Genomic DNA, 19,518 nt, shown 5'->3' with positions numbered 1-19,518 from the left:
GAGTATCATACATTTTTTTTCTCACAAGAGTCCTGTGAGGACTGTCTCAAGTTTCAAATGAAGGAAGCTCTACATAGAAATATTAAGGTCTTATCATATAAGAAAGAGAATTAGAAAAGAGATAAACTTGGCATGTACCCTTCTGACTCATAGAGATCACCTAAATTCATATATGAACATAAAGGGTGATTAATTATTGTGAAAACTTGGAAAGGACCTAAATAACCAACAACAGTACATCCATATAGTAGATCATGAGTTATCTATTAAAAGTTGCCTTGTAACTATTTGTTAACATATAAAAGCAATTACAATATGTTTTCATGTGAAGGACAATTTTATCTTATATGTATATGTGTCTATAGCTTAAATGCTAAAGTGATTGACTCTGAGCATAGCAGATTATTGTTTTAAAATGTTACCTATCTGTCTCTCCTATTATTTTAAAAATAATGTTTATGAATCAATTATAGTAGGTTAGAAGTAATAAAAATAAATTCCATTTAAAAATTTCCACTTTTGGAAGCAGAGCAAGATGGCAGAGGAATAAGAGGTCGCACACACCTTCTCCCACAAACACATCAAAAAAACACATCTCCATGTAAAACTACTCACACAGAACATCAACTGAATGCTGGCAGAAGAACTTAAACCTCCAAAGAGGGCATGAAACTCTTGACATAACTGGGTAGAACAAAAGAAAAAAAAGAGAGAGAAAAGAAATCAGGATGTGACTAGCATTCATGAAGGGAGCTGTGCAGGAGAAAAGGAACCCACCTCCTGGGAAGCCACCTAACTGACTAAAGACCAGCTAAGTTGGCGGGACCTCACAGTCGCTGAGAAAAGCACAGCAGCTGGACAGAGAACAGCAAAGCAGAGTGAGAGCTGCACAGATCATCTGAACTACGAACCCAGACACCACAGCCTGAGACATTTGGGGAGAGAACTGGGGATGGCAGGAGGGGCTAAGGAGCAGTGCACCATGGGCTAAGGAGGAGAACGCCACAGCAAAGGGAAAATGGGAGAAGGTCTGGACCTGCAGGAGAGGAAAGGCACCATTGCTGGGGAGGGAAGAGGAGGAGGGCCGCCGTAGGAAACTCCCTGCTCCAAGCGTGTGCATGCCTGCAGGGCAGCTCTGCAGAGGGTACTAGCTGCAAGAAGCCTCTTGCTCATTTAGGAGAGATTAGGTCTTCTTGTGCAGGCTACCAGTGGCCAGGCACCTATTGTGTGGGTGAAGGGCACAAGGAGGATAAGTCCGATGTGGTGCCTCTTGCACCATCTACAGGTGACAGGGACAGACTGCGACAGTCATCTCAGAGGGCAGAGGGAGGCGTGGTTTGCCACCACTTGGGGCCTGTGAGTGGGCTCCACCTGTGACCTGGTCACTTCAGAGGTTGGCAAAAAAGAAAAAAAGAGGGCACTGCCACCAAGCACCGTATGCTATTGCTCTCACTCCCCTCGGAACACACCCACCCTGCAGCTGCCACTGCCAAACGCTCTGGGCAGTGGCCAGACACTTGGTTACTGTCCCTTCCCAAGATCCTACAACTAGGAGCAGCTGGTGCAGCACCTCCTGTGTGGCTTAAATGGGACAGGGTGCTTCTTCTGTGGTCTGCAGGTGTCAGGGGCAAACCACTGCAGTTATCCCTGATTCCCAAAGGTGGGCATGGCCCAAGTCATTTTACCTGAAGAAAAATCACTTGAAGCCCCATTTAACTAAAAGGCACCACAGAGGAGGGCATTATGACCAAACACCACCTGTCGGTGCTCTTGCAACTCCGGGAACACACCCTCCCTGCTGCTGCCACTGCCAAACATTCCAGGCAGTACCCACATGCCTGATCTCTGTCACTGCCCAGGATCCTGCAGCTAGGAGCAGCCTGTGAAACACCTCATACGTGGGCTAAGTGAGATAGGTTGCCTCATGCATAGTCTATAGGTGGGAGGGGCAAACTACCACAGTTATCACTGACTCCAGAGATGGTCATGGCCTGCTCCCAGTAGGGATCCCTGAACAGGCACCACCTGTGGTTCTGATCACCTCAGAGGAGGGCATTGCAATCAAACACAAGCTATTGTTGCTCTCCTGGGAACTCATGCTCCCTGCTGTTCTGGTCACCTTGTATATATGCCTAGAGCTCATTACCACTTCCCAGGACCTTGAAACTAGGAGTAGCCTGTGCCAACTTCCTGTAGGTCCTTGCTGCTGTTGGGAGTCCAACAACCAGGCACTGACTGCTGGCCCTACCCATTGCCTCCTTCTCCCTGAAAACACACTGAGCATCCTGGGGATAACAGCCTGCCCACACCAAAGAAAGACACAGCAAATATTCAAACTCCCACACAAAAAATAAATAGTAACCCCCCCCTTCAAAATACAAAAGGGTACTCTTGCATAGAAGTACCCTTGCAAGACTACAGTTTGGCTTCCCCAAACTCATAGAAAAAGGAAAACACAAGCAAAATGAAGAAGCTCAGAAACCATTCTCAGTTAAATCAACAGGAGAATTCACCTAAAGCAGTCAACAAAGAAACAGACCTCTGCCGTCTGGCAGACATTGAGCTCAAAAGGGGGACAGTGAAAATACTGAAGGAATTAAGGCTGACTATAAAGTAATTAAGAGAGATATTAACAGTAATGGTAGATTCCTTTAGAAAGGAACTAGAAAATATATGGAGGAGTCAGGAAAAATTAAAAATTCATTTGGATATGCAAACTGAGCTAAAGTCACTGAAGAGCAGAATGAATAATGCAGAGGAATGAATTAGTGACTAATGGAAATCACCCAATCAGGACAGCAGACAGAAAACCAAATGAAAAAAACATGAAAGCAATATAAGAGATCTATGGGATAATATAAAGCAGGCCAATCACAAATAATAAGATTTTGAGAAGGAAAAGAAAAAGAAAGGGGATTGAAAATGTATTTGAAGAAATGATGGCTGAAAACTTTTCAAATCTAAAAGAAACTGATATCAAGATACAGGAAGCACAAAGGGCCACAAACAAGTTGAACCTAAACAGGACCACACAAAGACATATTGTAATAAAAACGGCAAAAGTTAAAGATAAAGAGAGGATTCTAAAGGCTGCAAGAAAAAAGCAAAGCATTAATTATAAGGGAACCCCCATAAGGCTATAAGCTGATTTCTCTACAGAAATGTTACAGGCCAGAAGGGAGTGGCAAGATACATTTAAAGTGCTGAAAGGAAAAAATTTGCAACCTAGAATACTCTATCCCACAAGAATATCATTTAAAATAGAAGGGGAAATAAAGAATTTCTCCAACAAACAAAAACTAAAAGAGTAGAGCAATACCAAACCCATTCTAAAAGAAATACTGAAAGGGCTTCTCTAAATTAAAAAAAGAGAGAGAGAGAGAGAAAAGAGAAAAAGAGGGATTAGGATGGAGGAAACCACAATGGGAAAGAAGTCATTAAATAAGCCAGTATACAAATCTAAACATGAAGATGTTAAAAAAAAATCAAAAGGATGGGGAAGGAAAATAAGAAAATATAGATTCTTTTTTTATTTTAATGATTTGTCTGAGCCTATATGACTATCAGGCAAAAGCAAGCATATATAGGAAGGGCTTAATGTGCTGAAAAAACAGGGAAACTGCAAATCCAAATTGAATGTTACATTCACAAAAACAGAAAAGTACTCAAGCATAAAATAGATGCAAACCATCCAACCAAAAAAAGAAAAGAAGAAAAGAGAAATATAAAATAAACTGGAAAACAAGGTTTAAAATGGCAATAAATAAGTATCTATCAATAATCACCTTAAATGTCAATGGACTGAATGCTCCAATCAAGCAACACAGAGTGGCAGATTGGATAAAAAAGCAAAGACCTTTAATCTGCTACTTAAAAGAAACTCACCTTAGAGCAAAGGTCACATATAGATTGAAAGTGAGGGGATGGGAAAAGATATTTCATGACCAAGGACAAGACAGGAAAGCAGGAGGTAAAATACTCATATCAGACAAAATAGACTTTAAAACAAAGGCCATAAAGAAAGACAAACAAGGGCATTTAATGGTTAAAGGATCCATTCAAGAAGATGATATTACAATCATCAATATATATGCCCCTAATATAGGAGCACCTAGATACTGACAACAAATGCAGACATAAAAGGAGAAACTCATGTGAATACAATCATAGTTGGAGACATTAACACCCACTTATATCAATGGACAGATCCTCTAGACAGAAAATCAATAAGGCAACACAGACCCTAAATGGCACAATAGAAAAGTTAGACTTAATCAACATTTTCAGGACATTACAGCCCAAAAAAATCAGAATATACATTCTTCTCAAGTACACATGGAACATTCTCAAGAATTGATCACATACTGGAGCACAAAGCTAACCTCAACAAATTTAAGATCATAGAAGTTATCTCAGGTATCTTCTCTGATGACAATGGCATGAAAACAGAAATCAACCACAGGAAAAGAAATGAGAAGAAGCCTACTACATGGACACTAAACAACATGCTACTAAAAAACCAATGGGTCAGTGAGGAAATCAAGAAGGAAGTTAAAAAATACCTAGAGACAAATGAAAATGAAGACACATCCATTCAAAATCTAGAGGATGCCACAAAAGCAGTGCTCAGAGGGAAATTCAGAGCAATACAGGCCTTTCTCAAAAAAGAAGAAATATCTCAAATTGACAACTTAACCCAGCACCTAAATGAATTAGAAAAACAAGAACAAACAAAACCTAGAGTCAGCAGAAGGAAGGAAATCATAAAGATCAAAGAGGAAATCAATAAAATAGAGATTAACAAAACAATAGAAGCAATCAATGAAACCAAGAGCTGGTTCTTTGAAAAGGTAAACAAAATTGACAACCCTCTGGCTAGACTCATCAAGAAGAGGAGAGAAAAAGCACAAATAAATAAAATCAGAAATGAAAAAGGTGAAGTCACAGTGGATACTGCAGAAATACAAAAAACCATGAGAGAATGCTATGAACAATTGTAAGCCAACAAATTTGACAAGCTTGAAGAAATGGACAACTTTCTAGAGACTTACAGCCTTCCAGAATTGAATCAAGAAGAAATAGATCAATAGAACAGACTGATCACTAGAAATGAAATTGACTTTGTCATAAAAACACTCCCTACAAATAAAAGTCCAGGACCAGATGGATTCACAGGTGAATTCTACCAAACATACAAAGAGGAACGTATACCCACCCTCCTTAAACTTTTTCAAAAGATTGAAGCGTTCCCATCGTGATGCATTGATTAACAAATCCGACTAGGAACCAAGAGGTTGCGGGTTCGGTCCCTGCCCTTGCTCAGTGGGTTAACAATCCGGCGTTGACGTGAGCTGTGGTGTAGGTTGCAGACGCAGTGCGGATCCCGTGTAGCTGTGGCTCTGGTGTAGGCCAGCGGCTACAGCTCTGATTAGACCCCCAGCCTGGGAATCTCCATATGCCACTGGAAGTGGCCCTATAAGAGGCAAAAAGCCAAAAAAAAAAAAAAAAAAGGTTGAAGAAGGAAGAGTACTCCTAACGACATTCTATGATGCCATCACCCTAATTCCAAAACCAGACAAAGATACCACCAAAAAAGAAAACTATAGGCCAATATCTTTGATGAATACAGATGCAAAAATTCACAGCAATCTTAGCCAACCGAATCCAACAACATATCAAAAAGATCATACACCACGACCAGGTGGGATTCATCCCAGGTGCACAAAGATGGTTCAACATGCGCAAATCAATCAACATCATACACTACATTCAAAAAAGAAAAGTCAAAAACCACATGATCATCTCAACAGATGCAGAAAAAGCATTGGACAAAGTCCAACATCCATTCATGAACAAGACCCCTGCCAAAGTGGGTATAGAGGGAACATACCTTAACATAACCAAAGCCATTCATGACAAACCCACAGCAAATATAATACTCAATGGAGAAGAGCTGAAAGCCTTCCCACTAAAATCTGGAACAAGACAGGGATGCCCACTCTCACCACTGTTATTCAACATAGTACTGGAAGTCCTCGCCACAGCAATCAGACAAACCAAAGAAATAAAAGGCATCCAAATAGGAAGAGAAGAGGTAAAACTGTCACTGTATGCAGATGACATGATACTATATATAGAAAACCCCAAGGACTCAACCCAAAAACTGCTTGAATTGATCAACAAATTCAGCAAAGAAGCAGGACATAAGATTAACATTCAAAAATCAGTCGCATTTCTGTATACTAACAATGAAATATTACAAAAGGAATGCTAAAATATGATAAATAACCTTTAAAATTGCACCCACAAAAGTCAAATACCTGGGAATACACCTGACCCAGGAGGTAAAGGACTCATCTGCTGAGAACTATAAAACACTAATCAAGGAAATTAAAGAAGGATGTAAAAAGATGGAAAGATACTCCATGTTCCTGGGTTGGAAAAAATTAATTTCGAAAAACTGGCCATAGTACCCAAAGCAATCTACAGATTCAATGCAATCCCTATCAGATTACCCATGACATTTTTCACAGAACTACAACAAACAATCCAAAAATTTATATGGAACCACAAAAGACCCAGAATTTCCAAAGCAATCCTGAGGAAAACAAACCATGCAGGAGGCATAACTCTCCCAGACTTCAGGCAATATTACAAAGCCACAGTCATCAAGACAGTGTGGTCCTGGTATCAAAACAGACATACAGACCCATGGAACAGAATAGAGAACCCAGAAATAAACCGAGACACCTATGGTCAATTAATCTTGGACAAAGGAGGCAAGAACATAAAATGGGAAAAACTCAGTCTTTTAAGGAAATATTGCTGGGAAACCTGGAAAGCTGCATGCAAATCAATGAAACTAGAACACACCCTCACACCATGCACAAAAATAAACTCAAAATGGCTGAAAGTCTTAAATATAAGACAAGACACCATCAGACTCCTGGACGAGAACATTGGCCAAACCTTCTCTGACATCAGCCTTACAAATGTTTTCTCAGGTCAGTCTCCCAAAGCAACAGAAATAAAAGCAAACCTAAACCAATGGGACCTAATCAAACTGGCAAGCTTTTGCACAGCAAAGGAAACCAAAAAGAAAACAAGACAACTTACAGAATGGGAGAAAATAGTTTCAAATGATGCAGCTGACCAGGGCTTAATCTCTATACAAGCCACTTACACAACTCAACAGCAAAAAACAAAAAACCCAATGGAAAAATGGGCAAAAGACCTGAACAGACCTTTTTCCAAGGAAGACGTACAGATGGCCAACAAGCACATGAAACAATGCTCAACATCATTGACTATCAGAGAAATGCAAATCAAAACTACTACAAGATACCACCTCACACCAGTTAGAAAGGCCATCATTAATAAGTCCACAAATAACAAATGCTGTTGGTGGGAATGTAAGCTGGTATAACCACTATGGTGAACAGTATGGAGGTACTTTAGAAACCTATACATAGAACTACCATATGACCCAGCATTCCCATTCTTGGGCATATATCCAGACAAATCTTTCCTTAAAAAAGACACATGCACCCGCATGTTCATAGCAGCTCTATTCACAATAGCCAAGACATGGGAACAACCCAAATGTCAATGGACAGATGATTGGATTAGGAAGATGTAGTATATATATATACAATGGAATACTACTCAGCCATAAAAAAGAATGAAATAATGCCATTTGCAGCAACATGGATGCAACTAGAGATTCTCACACTAAGTGAGGTAAGTCAGAAAGAGAAAGACAAATACCATATGAAATTACTTATATGTGGAATCTCAAATATGGTACAAATGAACTTACCTACAAAACAGAAACAGACTCACAGACATAGAGAAAAGACTTGTGGCTGCTGTGTGGGAGTGGGGATCGAGTGGGATGGACTGGGAGTTTTGGGTTGTTAGATGCAAACTATTACACTTAGAATGGATAAACAACAAGGTCCTACCACAGAACACAGAGAGCTATATCCAATCTCCTGGGATCGACCATTTGTGAGGGAAAAGAATATATATCTATATATCTATATACATATATCTATGTCTATATATCTATATACCTATATGTCTATACATCTATATATCTATAAAGAATATATATACGTGTGTGTGTGTGTTTGTGTGTGTGTATGACTGAGCCATGTTGCTGTACAGTAGAAATTGGTGCAACATTGTAAATCAACTATACTTTAACATAAAATTATAAAAAAAATCAAAAGAATGAGCAGAAGGGGGACAGAAGAAAGAATTAGTGAACTGTAAGGTAGAATAAGAGAAACTACCAAATTTTCAATCCTTAGATTAATTCTACCAATCATAGCCTTGTAAAACATCCTATAAAAGAAAAATGTTTTTGTTTATTTCAGCTAAAACTATCCATTCTGATATTTAAATAGGATAAAGTATTTATATTAGTGCTCTTGCCTTTACCTCAGGCAGTTTGCATATGGAATGTTTTGAAAATCTATAAGAAGAGCATAAAGTAGACACTCCCACTGGATTTTACCAAAGGACTTTAAAACATTTCCTTATAAATATACTAGCTCATTGCTATTGCTCATCTCCATATGTCACATATGTTCTTCTTGAATTACATAATATAAACCTATTAAAAGGATTAAAAATTGCAAAAGAAGTATTAATGCTGCATTTTCAGATGATATATACTCAGGAAACCTTCAACACTTGATGATAAAACTAACTTGAATAAAAAAGATTTCAAAAAGAATATGAAACTCTACCTTAATTTTAAACTCAAGTGTCTAAATCTCTAGCTATTCTCTAGTACAGAATTTTACTTCCCTTTAGCCTTTGAGTTCTACTACTATTACTACATGATTCAAAAAATAAGTTTTCACTGATTAATAATTTTATGTCCTACAAGAAAATCAGTTGTCTATAGAATTTACCCAATATTATTTGCTATAAAAACACCAACCAAAAAAGCAGCTTAAAATATTTGTCTGCCAAATATAAAATAGTATGACTATTTTTAGAAGACATCAAATAAGCATTATTATTTTGAAACATAGACATCAATATGCTATGTTTTGTAAGGCAAAGAACTATAAATTTTTTGACTAGAATAAACAAAATACTGCAATCCGAAAGTTTTAACAAAATAATGATTAAATGACAGTCATTACCTGACATCCAAAGAAAAATGTTATTCCCCAGATCTTCTTTAAATTCATCATTAAAGAGATGACTGGATTCTGGAAATGCTTCTAGGAATGTTGCATAGATAGCTTGTGTCAAACAATCAGGATACACCTATCAAAAATAGACTCAGAATGATTTCATATTTCATATAATATATATCAACTAGCAAAGAAATTATTATTTGTGAAATATACATGTCCCTTTTTTCTTACAGCTTGCAAATTTTGGCCATTTAGTTCTTCTCTGAATCTCTGATTGAGGAATATGAATAAAGAAGAGTTAAAGTAAAGTCTGTCAATTTTACTCTTTGTTAGCACATGGGGGAAAAGTTTAATTTGGATAAAAGATGAAGTTAACAATTAAGATAAGGTTCGATGATTATACATTTCATTTAAACTTGCAATTGATATTCTCTTTCAGAAAAAGAACACCCTCTTTCAGGCCATGATAATAAAAAGTATATATGTATATATTTTAATTGAAATATATTTGACATGTAACACTGTGTAAGGTTAAGGTGCACAATATGTTGATACCTTTGACTATTGTAATATGATTCCATCATAGCATCAGCTAACACCTCTATCACATAATTATCACTTTTTGTGTGTGTGGTCAGAATAAAAAGCATGTTTTTAAGTTTTTAAGTAATTAAAGCCTGTTTAGGTGAGTTAATACAACTACAAGTAGAAACCCACAATCAGATATCAGCAAATATATGGTACTACCAGTATTCTATTAGATGTAAAGTCATTTAACTAGTAAGGGGTCTGTTAATGAAACTGACCCTGTTGATACCTTGATTTTTTTCCCCCTCGACGCTCATTTTGGACTTCTGGCCTATATAACTGTAAGGCAATGAATTTCTGTTGTTTTAAGCAACCCAGTTTGTGATGATTTGTTACAGCAGCAAGAGGAAACTAATATAGCCACTTAATCCTATAGCACTCAGATTTACTGGTAAATGATGGTATTCTTTGAAGAACTCCATAATTTGGGGATGAGGAAAAGTGAAGAGAGAATGCCATATATACTGATATATTTAAATTTATTGAATGAACCATGAACATTTTTTTACTACCAGAAACAATCACATATTATAATTGTGGTATATAAAAGCACACTAATATTTAATGTTGAACAAAGTGAAAAAGGTTTTCTGTGCATATCTCACCTTCCAGTAATTAGAGGAGAATTAAAATGTTGAACAAAGTTAAAAATGTTTCTGCGCGTATCTTACCTTTCAGTAATTACGGGAAAAAGAATCAAGTGTCAGGGTGTCAAGTGAAGGAATATCACTGTATGACATTGGAAGAAGTGAAGTAAAAACCATACTAAATAAGCTTAGATCCAGTTGATTTGTACTGAACAGTGAGACTTGAAGATAATTTTTTGATTCATAAATAATAGATTTCTCTTTCTTTGGTAAGATAAATCAGATGAGCCAATAGTAACAAACTCCCTACTTGTTTGAATGAGTTAAAAATAATGGAAACTAGTCAATGAGAGATGAAGCTCCAATTTCTACTTAAACAGCTCTAGAAGTAATAGACCTGTAGGGAAAGAAGCCTGGTTCTCAAGCATAGAAACTGGGAGAGGGAGCACTGTTTAAGAAGACTGAACACAAGTCAAGGGATGAAATAACTAAGGTGTATTATTTTCTTTGTTCTCAGATGAGGCTTTGAATCTTGGTTAAAAGACTTCTAATTTCTCCTTGGAAAAAGCCACTGAAAAACAGAGACTTTAAACAAATTAAGTCATGCTTTGAGAAGGATTATAAATACATCTATCAAAAGGCACATCTATGCCAAAGGAGAACATCTGGATCATAAATGTAGGACTAGAAATTATAGAATTGGGGATATGCAGTGGTGCCACTCTCCTTCCTTCTTTGTTCACATTAAATAGATCTTTTATCCTTTTCTTAAGAGCCCTCAGTTAAAGCTTGCTTGATTCCATCAAACCATGTAGATAGGCTAGACATGCTCACTATAAAAGGACAGACTAGGTGAAAGATTATGGATAGGAGAAATAGATGGTTTTCTCACCTCTAAACAATTTAATTACCCAAAATCCTATTAACTAATTTTTCCTGCAAATAAAATAAATTAAATATTAGAGAAAATCCTAGTCTTTCAGAACATCAGTGTTCTACAAAACAACTCATGTATTATGGGTCTGATAAACCTCTTCATCTGATGGACAACTGCCTGTGAAACTGAGAGAATGTCTTTCCAAGATCACCCAGGTAATTAAGAGCAGGTTCCAGACATGGAGCTGAGCCTCCTTATTCCTAGGTCACTACTGGTTTCCTTCTACAACTCTGTATGCGTATGTTTGTGAAATAGATCAAGATTGAACATAAATATTCAACAGTTTTAGGTTTGTTTATGTTTTCATCATGAAGAACGTTTAGCTTTTTATTTTAGGTTTTACCCATAAGAACTTTTGCTGACTTACAGATGTTGATACAACAAAGAATTTAATTGTGGCTTCTATTTGCAATGCTAGATATTTACATTTTAAAATACACAGTGAAATTTCTCCTATCTTCATTTTGCATTACTCAAGAACATAAATTATTTTAGTAAAATTTTATTATGTCAGAAATAGTAAAATAAACATTCGTTTCATCAATTTGTTCACTGTTCTTTACTATAACAGGTGCTTATAACTTATGCATAGCACAAACTTAAGTCCTCTTGAATCAAAAGATGCTTAATGAAGTAAAAAAATTACAATTTTTAGATAAGAAAAAAATCAATAATATACTTAGAATAAATCAATAGTTTTCAAACTATTACCATGTAAACAAATACCTATACATATTCCATGAAAAATGCCATTGGCAATTTCACAGGGATGGCATTGAATTTGTTGATTGCCTTGGGTAGAATGGTCATTTTAACAAAACTGATTCTTCTAATCTAAGAATGTGGCATATCTTTCCATCTCTTTGTGTCGTCTTCTTTTTCTTTCATCAGCATCTTATAGTTTTCAGAGTACAGGTCTTTTGCCTTGTTAGGTAGGTTTATTCCTAGGTATCTTATTCCTTTTGATGTGATGGGAAATGAGATTGTTTCTTTAATTTATCTTTCTGCTATTTTGTTGTTAGGGTATAAAATGCAGCATATTTCTGTATAGTAATTTTGTAGCCTGCAACTTTACCAAATTCCTTGAAGAGTCTAGTAGTTTTCTGGTGGCATCTTTAGGATTTTCTATGTATAGCATTATGTTAGCAAACAGAGTTTTACTACTTCTTATACAATTTGATTTCCTTTTATTTCTTTTTCTTCTCTGATTGCTGTGGTTAGGACTTCCAAAGCTATGTTGAATAAAACAGCAAGAGTGGGCATCCTTATCTTGTTCCTGATCTTAGAGGAAATGTTTTCAGTTTTTTACCATTGAGTATGTTAGCTGTGTGTTTGTCATATATGGCCTTTATCATGCTGAGGTAGGTTCCCTCTAAGCCCACTTTCTGGAGATTTTTTATCATAAATGGATGTTGAATTTTATCCAAAGCTTTTTCTGCATCTATTGAGATGATCATATAGTTTTTATCTTTCATTTTGTTAATGTAGTGTGTCACATTGATTGATTTGTAGATATTGAAAAATTCTTGCATCCCTGTGATAAATCACACTTTTAAAATCAAACATTTTAAAATTTATATAAAAACACAAAAGACCCCAAATAGCCAAAGCAAACTTGAGAAAGAAAAACAGAGTTGGAGGAATCAGGACTGTACTACAAAGCTACAATCAAACTAGTATACTACTAGCACAAAAACAGACATATAGATCAATGGAACAGGATAGAAAGCACAGAAATAAACCCATACACTTACGGTCAATTAATCTAAGACAAAGGAGGCAGAAATACACAACAGATAAAAGACAATCTCTTCAACAAATGGTGGTGGGAAAAGTGGACAGCTACATGTAAAAGAATGAAACTAGAACATTCTCTAGTATCATATACAAAAATAAACACGAAATGGATTAAAGACCTAAATGTAAGACTAGATATCCTAAAACTCCTAGAGGAAACACAGGCAGAACACTCTTTGACATAAAGTACAGTGATATTTTTTATATCTGTTTCCTAGAGTAATGGAAGTAAAAATACAAGTAAACAAATGGACCCAATTAAACTTAAAAACTTTTGCACATCAAAGGAAACCATAAGTAAAACAAAAAGACAACTTACAGAATGGGAAAAAAATATTTGCAAAAGACGAGACCAACAAAGGGTAAATTTCCAATATACAAACAGCTCATAAAGCTCAATATAAAAATAAGCAAACAAACAAACAAACAAACAAAAAACCCAGTCAAAAAAAGGGAAGAAGATTTAAATAGACATTTCTCCAAAGAAGACATGCAAATGGCCAAAGGGCACATGAAAAAATGCTCAACATCATTAATTGTTAGAGAAATGCAAATCAAAACTACAATGAGCTATCACACCAGTCAGAATGGCCTGACTGGCCATTCATCAAAAAAAATCTATAAATAATAAATGTTGGAGAGGTAGAGCCAAAAAAGAATCCTCCACTGTTGGTGGGAATGTAAATTGATGCAGCTACTAGGGACAACAGTATGGAGGTTCCTTAAAAAACTACAAATAAAGTTACCATATGATCCAGCATTCCCATTCCTGGGGAAATATCTGAGGAAAACCATAATTCAAAAAGATGCATGCACCCAATATTCATAGTGGCACTATTACAATAGCCAAGATATGGAAGCAACCTAAGTGTTCATCAATAGATGAATGGATAAAGAAGACGTGGTACATACATACAGTGGAATGTTACTTAGCCATAAAAAAGAATGAAATAATGCCCTTTGAAACAACATGAATGGATCTAGAAATTATCGTACTAAGTGAAGCAAGTCAGAGAAAGACAAATAATCCTAAGATAGTGCTTATATGTTATCTAAAAAAAATTATACAAATGAACTTATTAAAAAAACAGAAATAGACTCACAGACATAGAAAACAAATTTATGGTTACTAAAGGGGAAAGCAGAAGAGGGGGGATGAATTAGGAGTTCAGGATTAAAATATACACACTACTATATATAAAATAGACAAACAATAAGGACCTACTATATAGCACAGGTAACTATACTAAATATCATGTAATGGAAAAGAATCTAAAAAAGAATGTATGTATATTCTTGTACACCTAACTAACACAACATTGTAAATCAACTATATTTCAATAAAAATGTTTTTAAAAGTTAATAGAAAAAAATATCTATACCACACTAAGGAGATTCTATAAGGCTTTTAGTCTGTAGAAAACAATATTCAGGGGGGGCAATAACTTTTTTAAAATTACCGTTATTTAATCTACCTCAGGCAATCTTCCTTTCAAAGTAACAAAATATGTTCTCACACATGTTAAAATCACTTTGTATATTTCATCTTCTATAAAAATAATTAGCATAACAAGTTAATTTCTATGTTTACCTGAAAGAATGTATCCTTTCGACTTTGAGGTACACTCATAAAAAGTGCCACATAACTTTCTGATATTCTATCAAACAGGAAATCTTGACTTTCTCTGTCAGGCTTAAAAAATAAAATATGGAATTAAAATAATTAATATTGCAATTTAAAATCAGAATTTCCTTACATAATGTCAGTAATTCTACCTATCCTTAAAGGGCAGATCAATTCCTATAGTGGAATGAGTATGGGTTTTTGGCCTCCTGTAGATCTGATTTTTAATTCTGGCTCCATCATTCATTAACTGTGTTATCCTGAGCAAGGTAATCAAGTCCTAGTTTCCTTACCTGCCCAAAGTAGATAATATATACATACTTTAAAATAGTATTTTAAAATTAAATAGGGACAGGATCATGTTTGTTTGACTTTGTATTTCAAGCCCCCAGCACAATGCCTGACACACAGAAAGCACACAAATATTCGATGAATGAATGAAGGTTATTGTACAGCAGTTGGCATGCAAAAGGCAATCAATGACTTAGTCATTGATTATTTTTATTCTGTAACCATTCCAACTCTTTCATCATCAGTAATTCAGTATAAAATTAAAGCAATTACTGGGATGAGACACCTATAGCCATAACTAATAAAACTGTGACATGATAGTTAAACTAAAATCAAAGTAAATAGAATACAAAGAAGGAAGATATTTGTAGATAACAGTAATATCAAAATTATAGTAAAGTCCTAAAGTAACAACTTGTGTTCTTACTCTATTAAGCAATGAAGAAATAAATTAGAATCCGAATCCATGAATTAAGCAATAAAGATGAACTAAAGAGTCCAAATTCATTTATGATGTCAACTGTAGAAGCATACGCTGGCATTAATATGTTTGGTAATAAACACCAAAGATTATCAAATTTAGTGGTAGTTTTATATGAAATTAGCAAGCTAAATGAGCTGGGATTCATAAATACATAGGATCTTAGACCTAAAATGGAAGTCAGATATCACCTAGATTAAGCCCCTGTATTTTAATGATTATTTAAGGTTACAGGCAGCTAAGTAAGTGAGAGCCAGGCTAGAATCTAAGTTTCCTAACTCCTAAAACAGCTGTCGTGTTTATATAACAAGTTTATGAAAGGAGATACTAACAGAAATAATACTTATAATGTTAATTCTTGATCATTTACATAATGGGCAGTGGTTCTAAGATTTAGGGTTGTGTGAGAAACAAGATTATATATAATTTATTAGTTAAGAAAGTTGGTTTTTTTCAACTACACAATCTACACTCAACATGTATAAAGAAACTTATTCAATCAAACAGAAAGTTTCAGAACATGTCTTTGATTGATACAGTTCAATTTAATGTCCACATCATACATACCTCCACAGGAGAGTGACTAGCACAATGGTATGGAAAATTTCTATACATGTTTTGGTATGCTTGAAAAGAAAATGTATCTTGTAGCTGTTGAATATTCAGCTGATGTTATTAATATGTTAATAAGATCAAGCTGTTTAATATAAGGTTAAATCATACTTGCATTCCAGGCATAAATCTCACAGTTCAGATTGTATAATCCTTTCAATATATAGTTGATCTTAGTTTTTCTAGTATTTTGTTGAAGATTTTTGCATCGACATGCAATAAGAGGATACTGGTCTGCAGATTCATTCTTCTTGTAGTATCTTTGGCTTTACTGTCAGGGTAATTCTGGCCTCATAGAATGAGCTGGAAAGAATTCCCTCTGAGAAGGACTGTTAATTCTTCTTTAAATGGTTGTAGAATTCATCAGTGCAGTCATCTGGTCCAAGGCATTTCTTTGTTGGAAGGATTCTGATTACCGATTCAATCTCTTCATTAGTTATAGGTCTATTCAGATTGCCTATTTCTACATTACCTGGTCTTGGAAAATTATGATTCAGGAATTTTTCCATTTTACAAAGGCTATCCATTTTGTCCTCATATGTTTGTTCACAGTACACATAGTCCTTTATATTTCTTTGCTGATAGAATGTTCCCATTTTCATTTCTTATTTTGGTAATTTGAATCCTCTTTTTTTTAAAACTAGTCTAGCAAAAAGTTTGTCAGTTTTTTTTTTTTTTTTATTTTCCCACTGTACAGCAAGGGGGTCAGGTCATCCTTAGATGTATACATTGCAGTTACAGTTTTTTCCCCCACCCTTTCTTCTGTTGCGACATGAGTATCTAGACATAGTTCTCAATGCTATTCAGCAGGATCTCCTTATAAATCTATTCTAGGTTGTGTCTGATAAGCCCAAGCTCCCGATCCCTCCCACTCCCTCCCCCTCCCATCAGGCAACCACAAGTCTCTTCTCCAAGTCCATGATTTTCTTTTCTGAGGAGATGTTCATTTGTGCTGGATATTAGATTCCAGTTATAAGTGATCTCATATGGTATTTGTCTTTGTCTTTGTCTTTCTGGCTCATTTCACTCAGTATGAGAGTCTCTAGTTCCATCCATGTTGCTGCAAATGGCATTATGTCATCCTTTTTTATGGCTGAGTAGTATTCCATTGTGTATATATACCACCTCTTCCGAATCCAATCATCTGTCGATGGACATTTGGATTGTTTCCATGTCCTGGCTATTGTGAATAGTGCTGCAATGAACATGCGGGTGCATGTGTCTCTTTTAAGTAGAGCTTTGTCCGGATAGATGCCCAAGAGTGGGATTGCAGGGTCATATGGAAGTTCTATGTATAGATTTCTAAGGTATCTCCAAACTGTTCTCCATAGTGGCTGTACCAGTTTACATTCCCACCAACAGTGCAGGAGGGTTCCCTTTTCTCCACAGCCCCTCCAGCACTTGTTATTTGTGGATTTATTAATGATGGCCATTCTGACTGGTGTGAGGTGGTATCTCATGGTAGTTTTGATTTGCATTTCTCTTATAATCAGCGATGTTGAGCATTTTTTCATGTGTTTGTTGGCCATCTGTATATCTTCCTTGGAGAAATGTCTATTCAGGTCTTTTGCCCATTTTTCCATTGGTTGATTGGTTTTTTTGCTGTTGAGTTGTATAAGTTGCTTGTATATTCTAGAGATTAAACCCTTGTCAGCTGCATAATTTGAAACTATTTTCTCCCATTCTGTAAGTTGTCTTTTTGTTTTCTTTTTGGTTTCCTTTGCTGTGCAAAAGCTTTTCAGTTTGATGAGGTCCCATGGGTTTATTTTTGCTCTAATTTCTATTGCTTTGGGAGACTGACCTGAGAAAATATTCATGATGTTGATGTCAGAGAGTGTTTTGCCTATGTTTTCTTCTAGGAGTTTGATGGTGTCCTGTCTTATATTTAAGTCTTTCAGCCATTTGGAGTTTATTTTTGTGCATGGTGTGAGGGTGTGTTCTAGTTTCATTGCTTTGCATGCAGCTGTCCAGGTTTCCCAGCAATGCTTGCTGAATAGACTTTCCTTTTCCCATTTGATGTTCCTGCCTCCCTTGTCAAAGATTAATTGACCATAGGTATCAGGGTTTATTTCCGGATTCTCTATTCTGTTCCATTGGTCTGTCTGTCTGTTTTGATACCAGTACCACACTGTTTTGATGACTGTGGCTTTGTAGTATTTCTTGAAGTCTGGGAGAGTTATGCCTCCTACTTGGTTTTTGTTTTTCAGGATTGCTTTGGCGATTCTGGGTCTTTTGTGGTTCCATATAAATGTTTGGATTGTTTGTTCTAGTTCTGTGAACAATGTCATGGGTAATTTGATAGGGATTGCATTGAATCTGTAGATTGCTTTGGGTAGGATGGCCATTTTCACAATATTGATTTTTCCAATCCAGGAACATGGAATATCTTTCCATTTCTTTACATCTTCTTTGATTTCTTTGATTAAAGTTTTATAGTTCTCGGCATATAGGTCCTTTACCTCTTTGGTCAGGTGTATTCCGAGGTATTTGATTTTGTGAGGTACAATTTTAAAAGGTATCATTTTTTTGTATTCCTTTTCTAATGTTTCATTGCTGGTATACAGAAATGCAACTGACTTCTGAATGTTAATCTTATATCCTGCCACTTTGCTGAATTTATTAATCAGTTCAAGGAGTTTTGGGGTTGAGTCCTTAGGGTTTTCTAGGTATAGTATCATATCATCTGCATACAGTGACAGTTTGATCTCTTCTCTTCCTATATGGATGCCTTTTATTTCTTTTGTTTGTCTAATTGCTGTGTCTAAGACTTCCAAGACTATGTTGAAGAGCAGTGGTGAGAGTGGGCATCCCTGTCTTGTTCCAGATTTGAGTGAGAAGGCTTTCAGTTTTTCCCCATTGAGGATTATATTTGCTGTGGGTTTATCATAAATGGCTTTGATTATATTCAGGAATGTTCCCTCTATACCCACTTTGGCGAGGGTCTTGATCATGAATGGATGTTGAACTTTGTCAAATGCTTTTTCTGCGTCTATTGAGATGATCATATGATTTTTGACCTTTTTTTTTGTTAATGTGGTGTATGATGCTGATTGATTTGCATATGTTGAACCATCCTTGTGAACCTGGGATGAACCCAACCTGGTCATGGTGTATAATTTTTTTGATATGTTGTTGGATTCGGTTGGCTAAGATTTTGTTGAGAATTTTTGCATCTATATTCATCAATGATGTTGGCCGATAGTTTTCTTTTTTGGTGGTATCTCTGTCTGGTTTTGGAATGAGGGTGAGGGTGGCCTCATAGAATGTCTTTGGGAGTATTCCTTCTTCTTCAACCTTTTGAAAGAGTTTAAGGAGGATGGGCACCAATTCCTCTTTATATGTTTGATAAAATTCACCTGTGAAGCCATCTGGTCCTGGACTTTTATTTGTAGGGAGTGATTTTATGACCTCTTCAATTTCATTTCTAGTGATCGGTCTGTTCA

At 35.9% G+C, this 19,518-nt stretch overlaps 1 protein-coding gene across 8 annotated transcripts in view; it reads right to left on the bottom strand.

Annotated features, from left to right (window-relative positions):
* The window catches only part of FAM227B (family with sequence similarity 227 member B), a 229,275-nt gene that overhangs the window by 179,586 nt on the left and 30,171 nt on the right, over positions 1–19,518 (bottom strand). For 6 of the 8 annotated variants that reach the window (XM_084970596.1, XM_084970593.1, XM_021073744.2 and 3 more), the window contains 2 exons: positions 14,659–14,760; positions 9,162–9,288 (listed from right to left, as the gene is read on the bottom strand). In XM_084970596.1, coding sequence (XP_084826722.1) covers positions 9,162–9,288; positions 14,659–14,760 — 229 coding nt within the window. Of the gene's footprint in view, positions 1–615; positions 685–9,161; positions 9,289–14,658; positions 14,761–19,518 lie in introns of all 8 variants that reach the window. The other 2 variants (XM_084970592.1, XM_084970594.1) reach the window with 1 other exon arrangement.

Source organism: Sus scrofa, chromosome 1 (assembly GCF_054392235.1).
Source record: "Sus scrofa isolate SSC_HxYL_T2T_F1_AM1 chromosome 1, Sscrofa_HxYL_maternal_Yorkshire_Landrace_v2.0, whole genome shotgun sequence".
Taxonomy (NCBI): domain Eukaryota; kingdom Metazoa; phylum Chordata; class Mammalia; order Artiodactyla; family Suidae; genus Sus; species Sus scrofa.
This window is presented reverse-complemented; position numbering and strand designations above follow the sequence as displayed.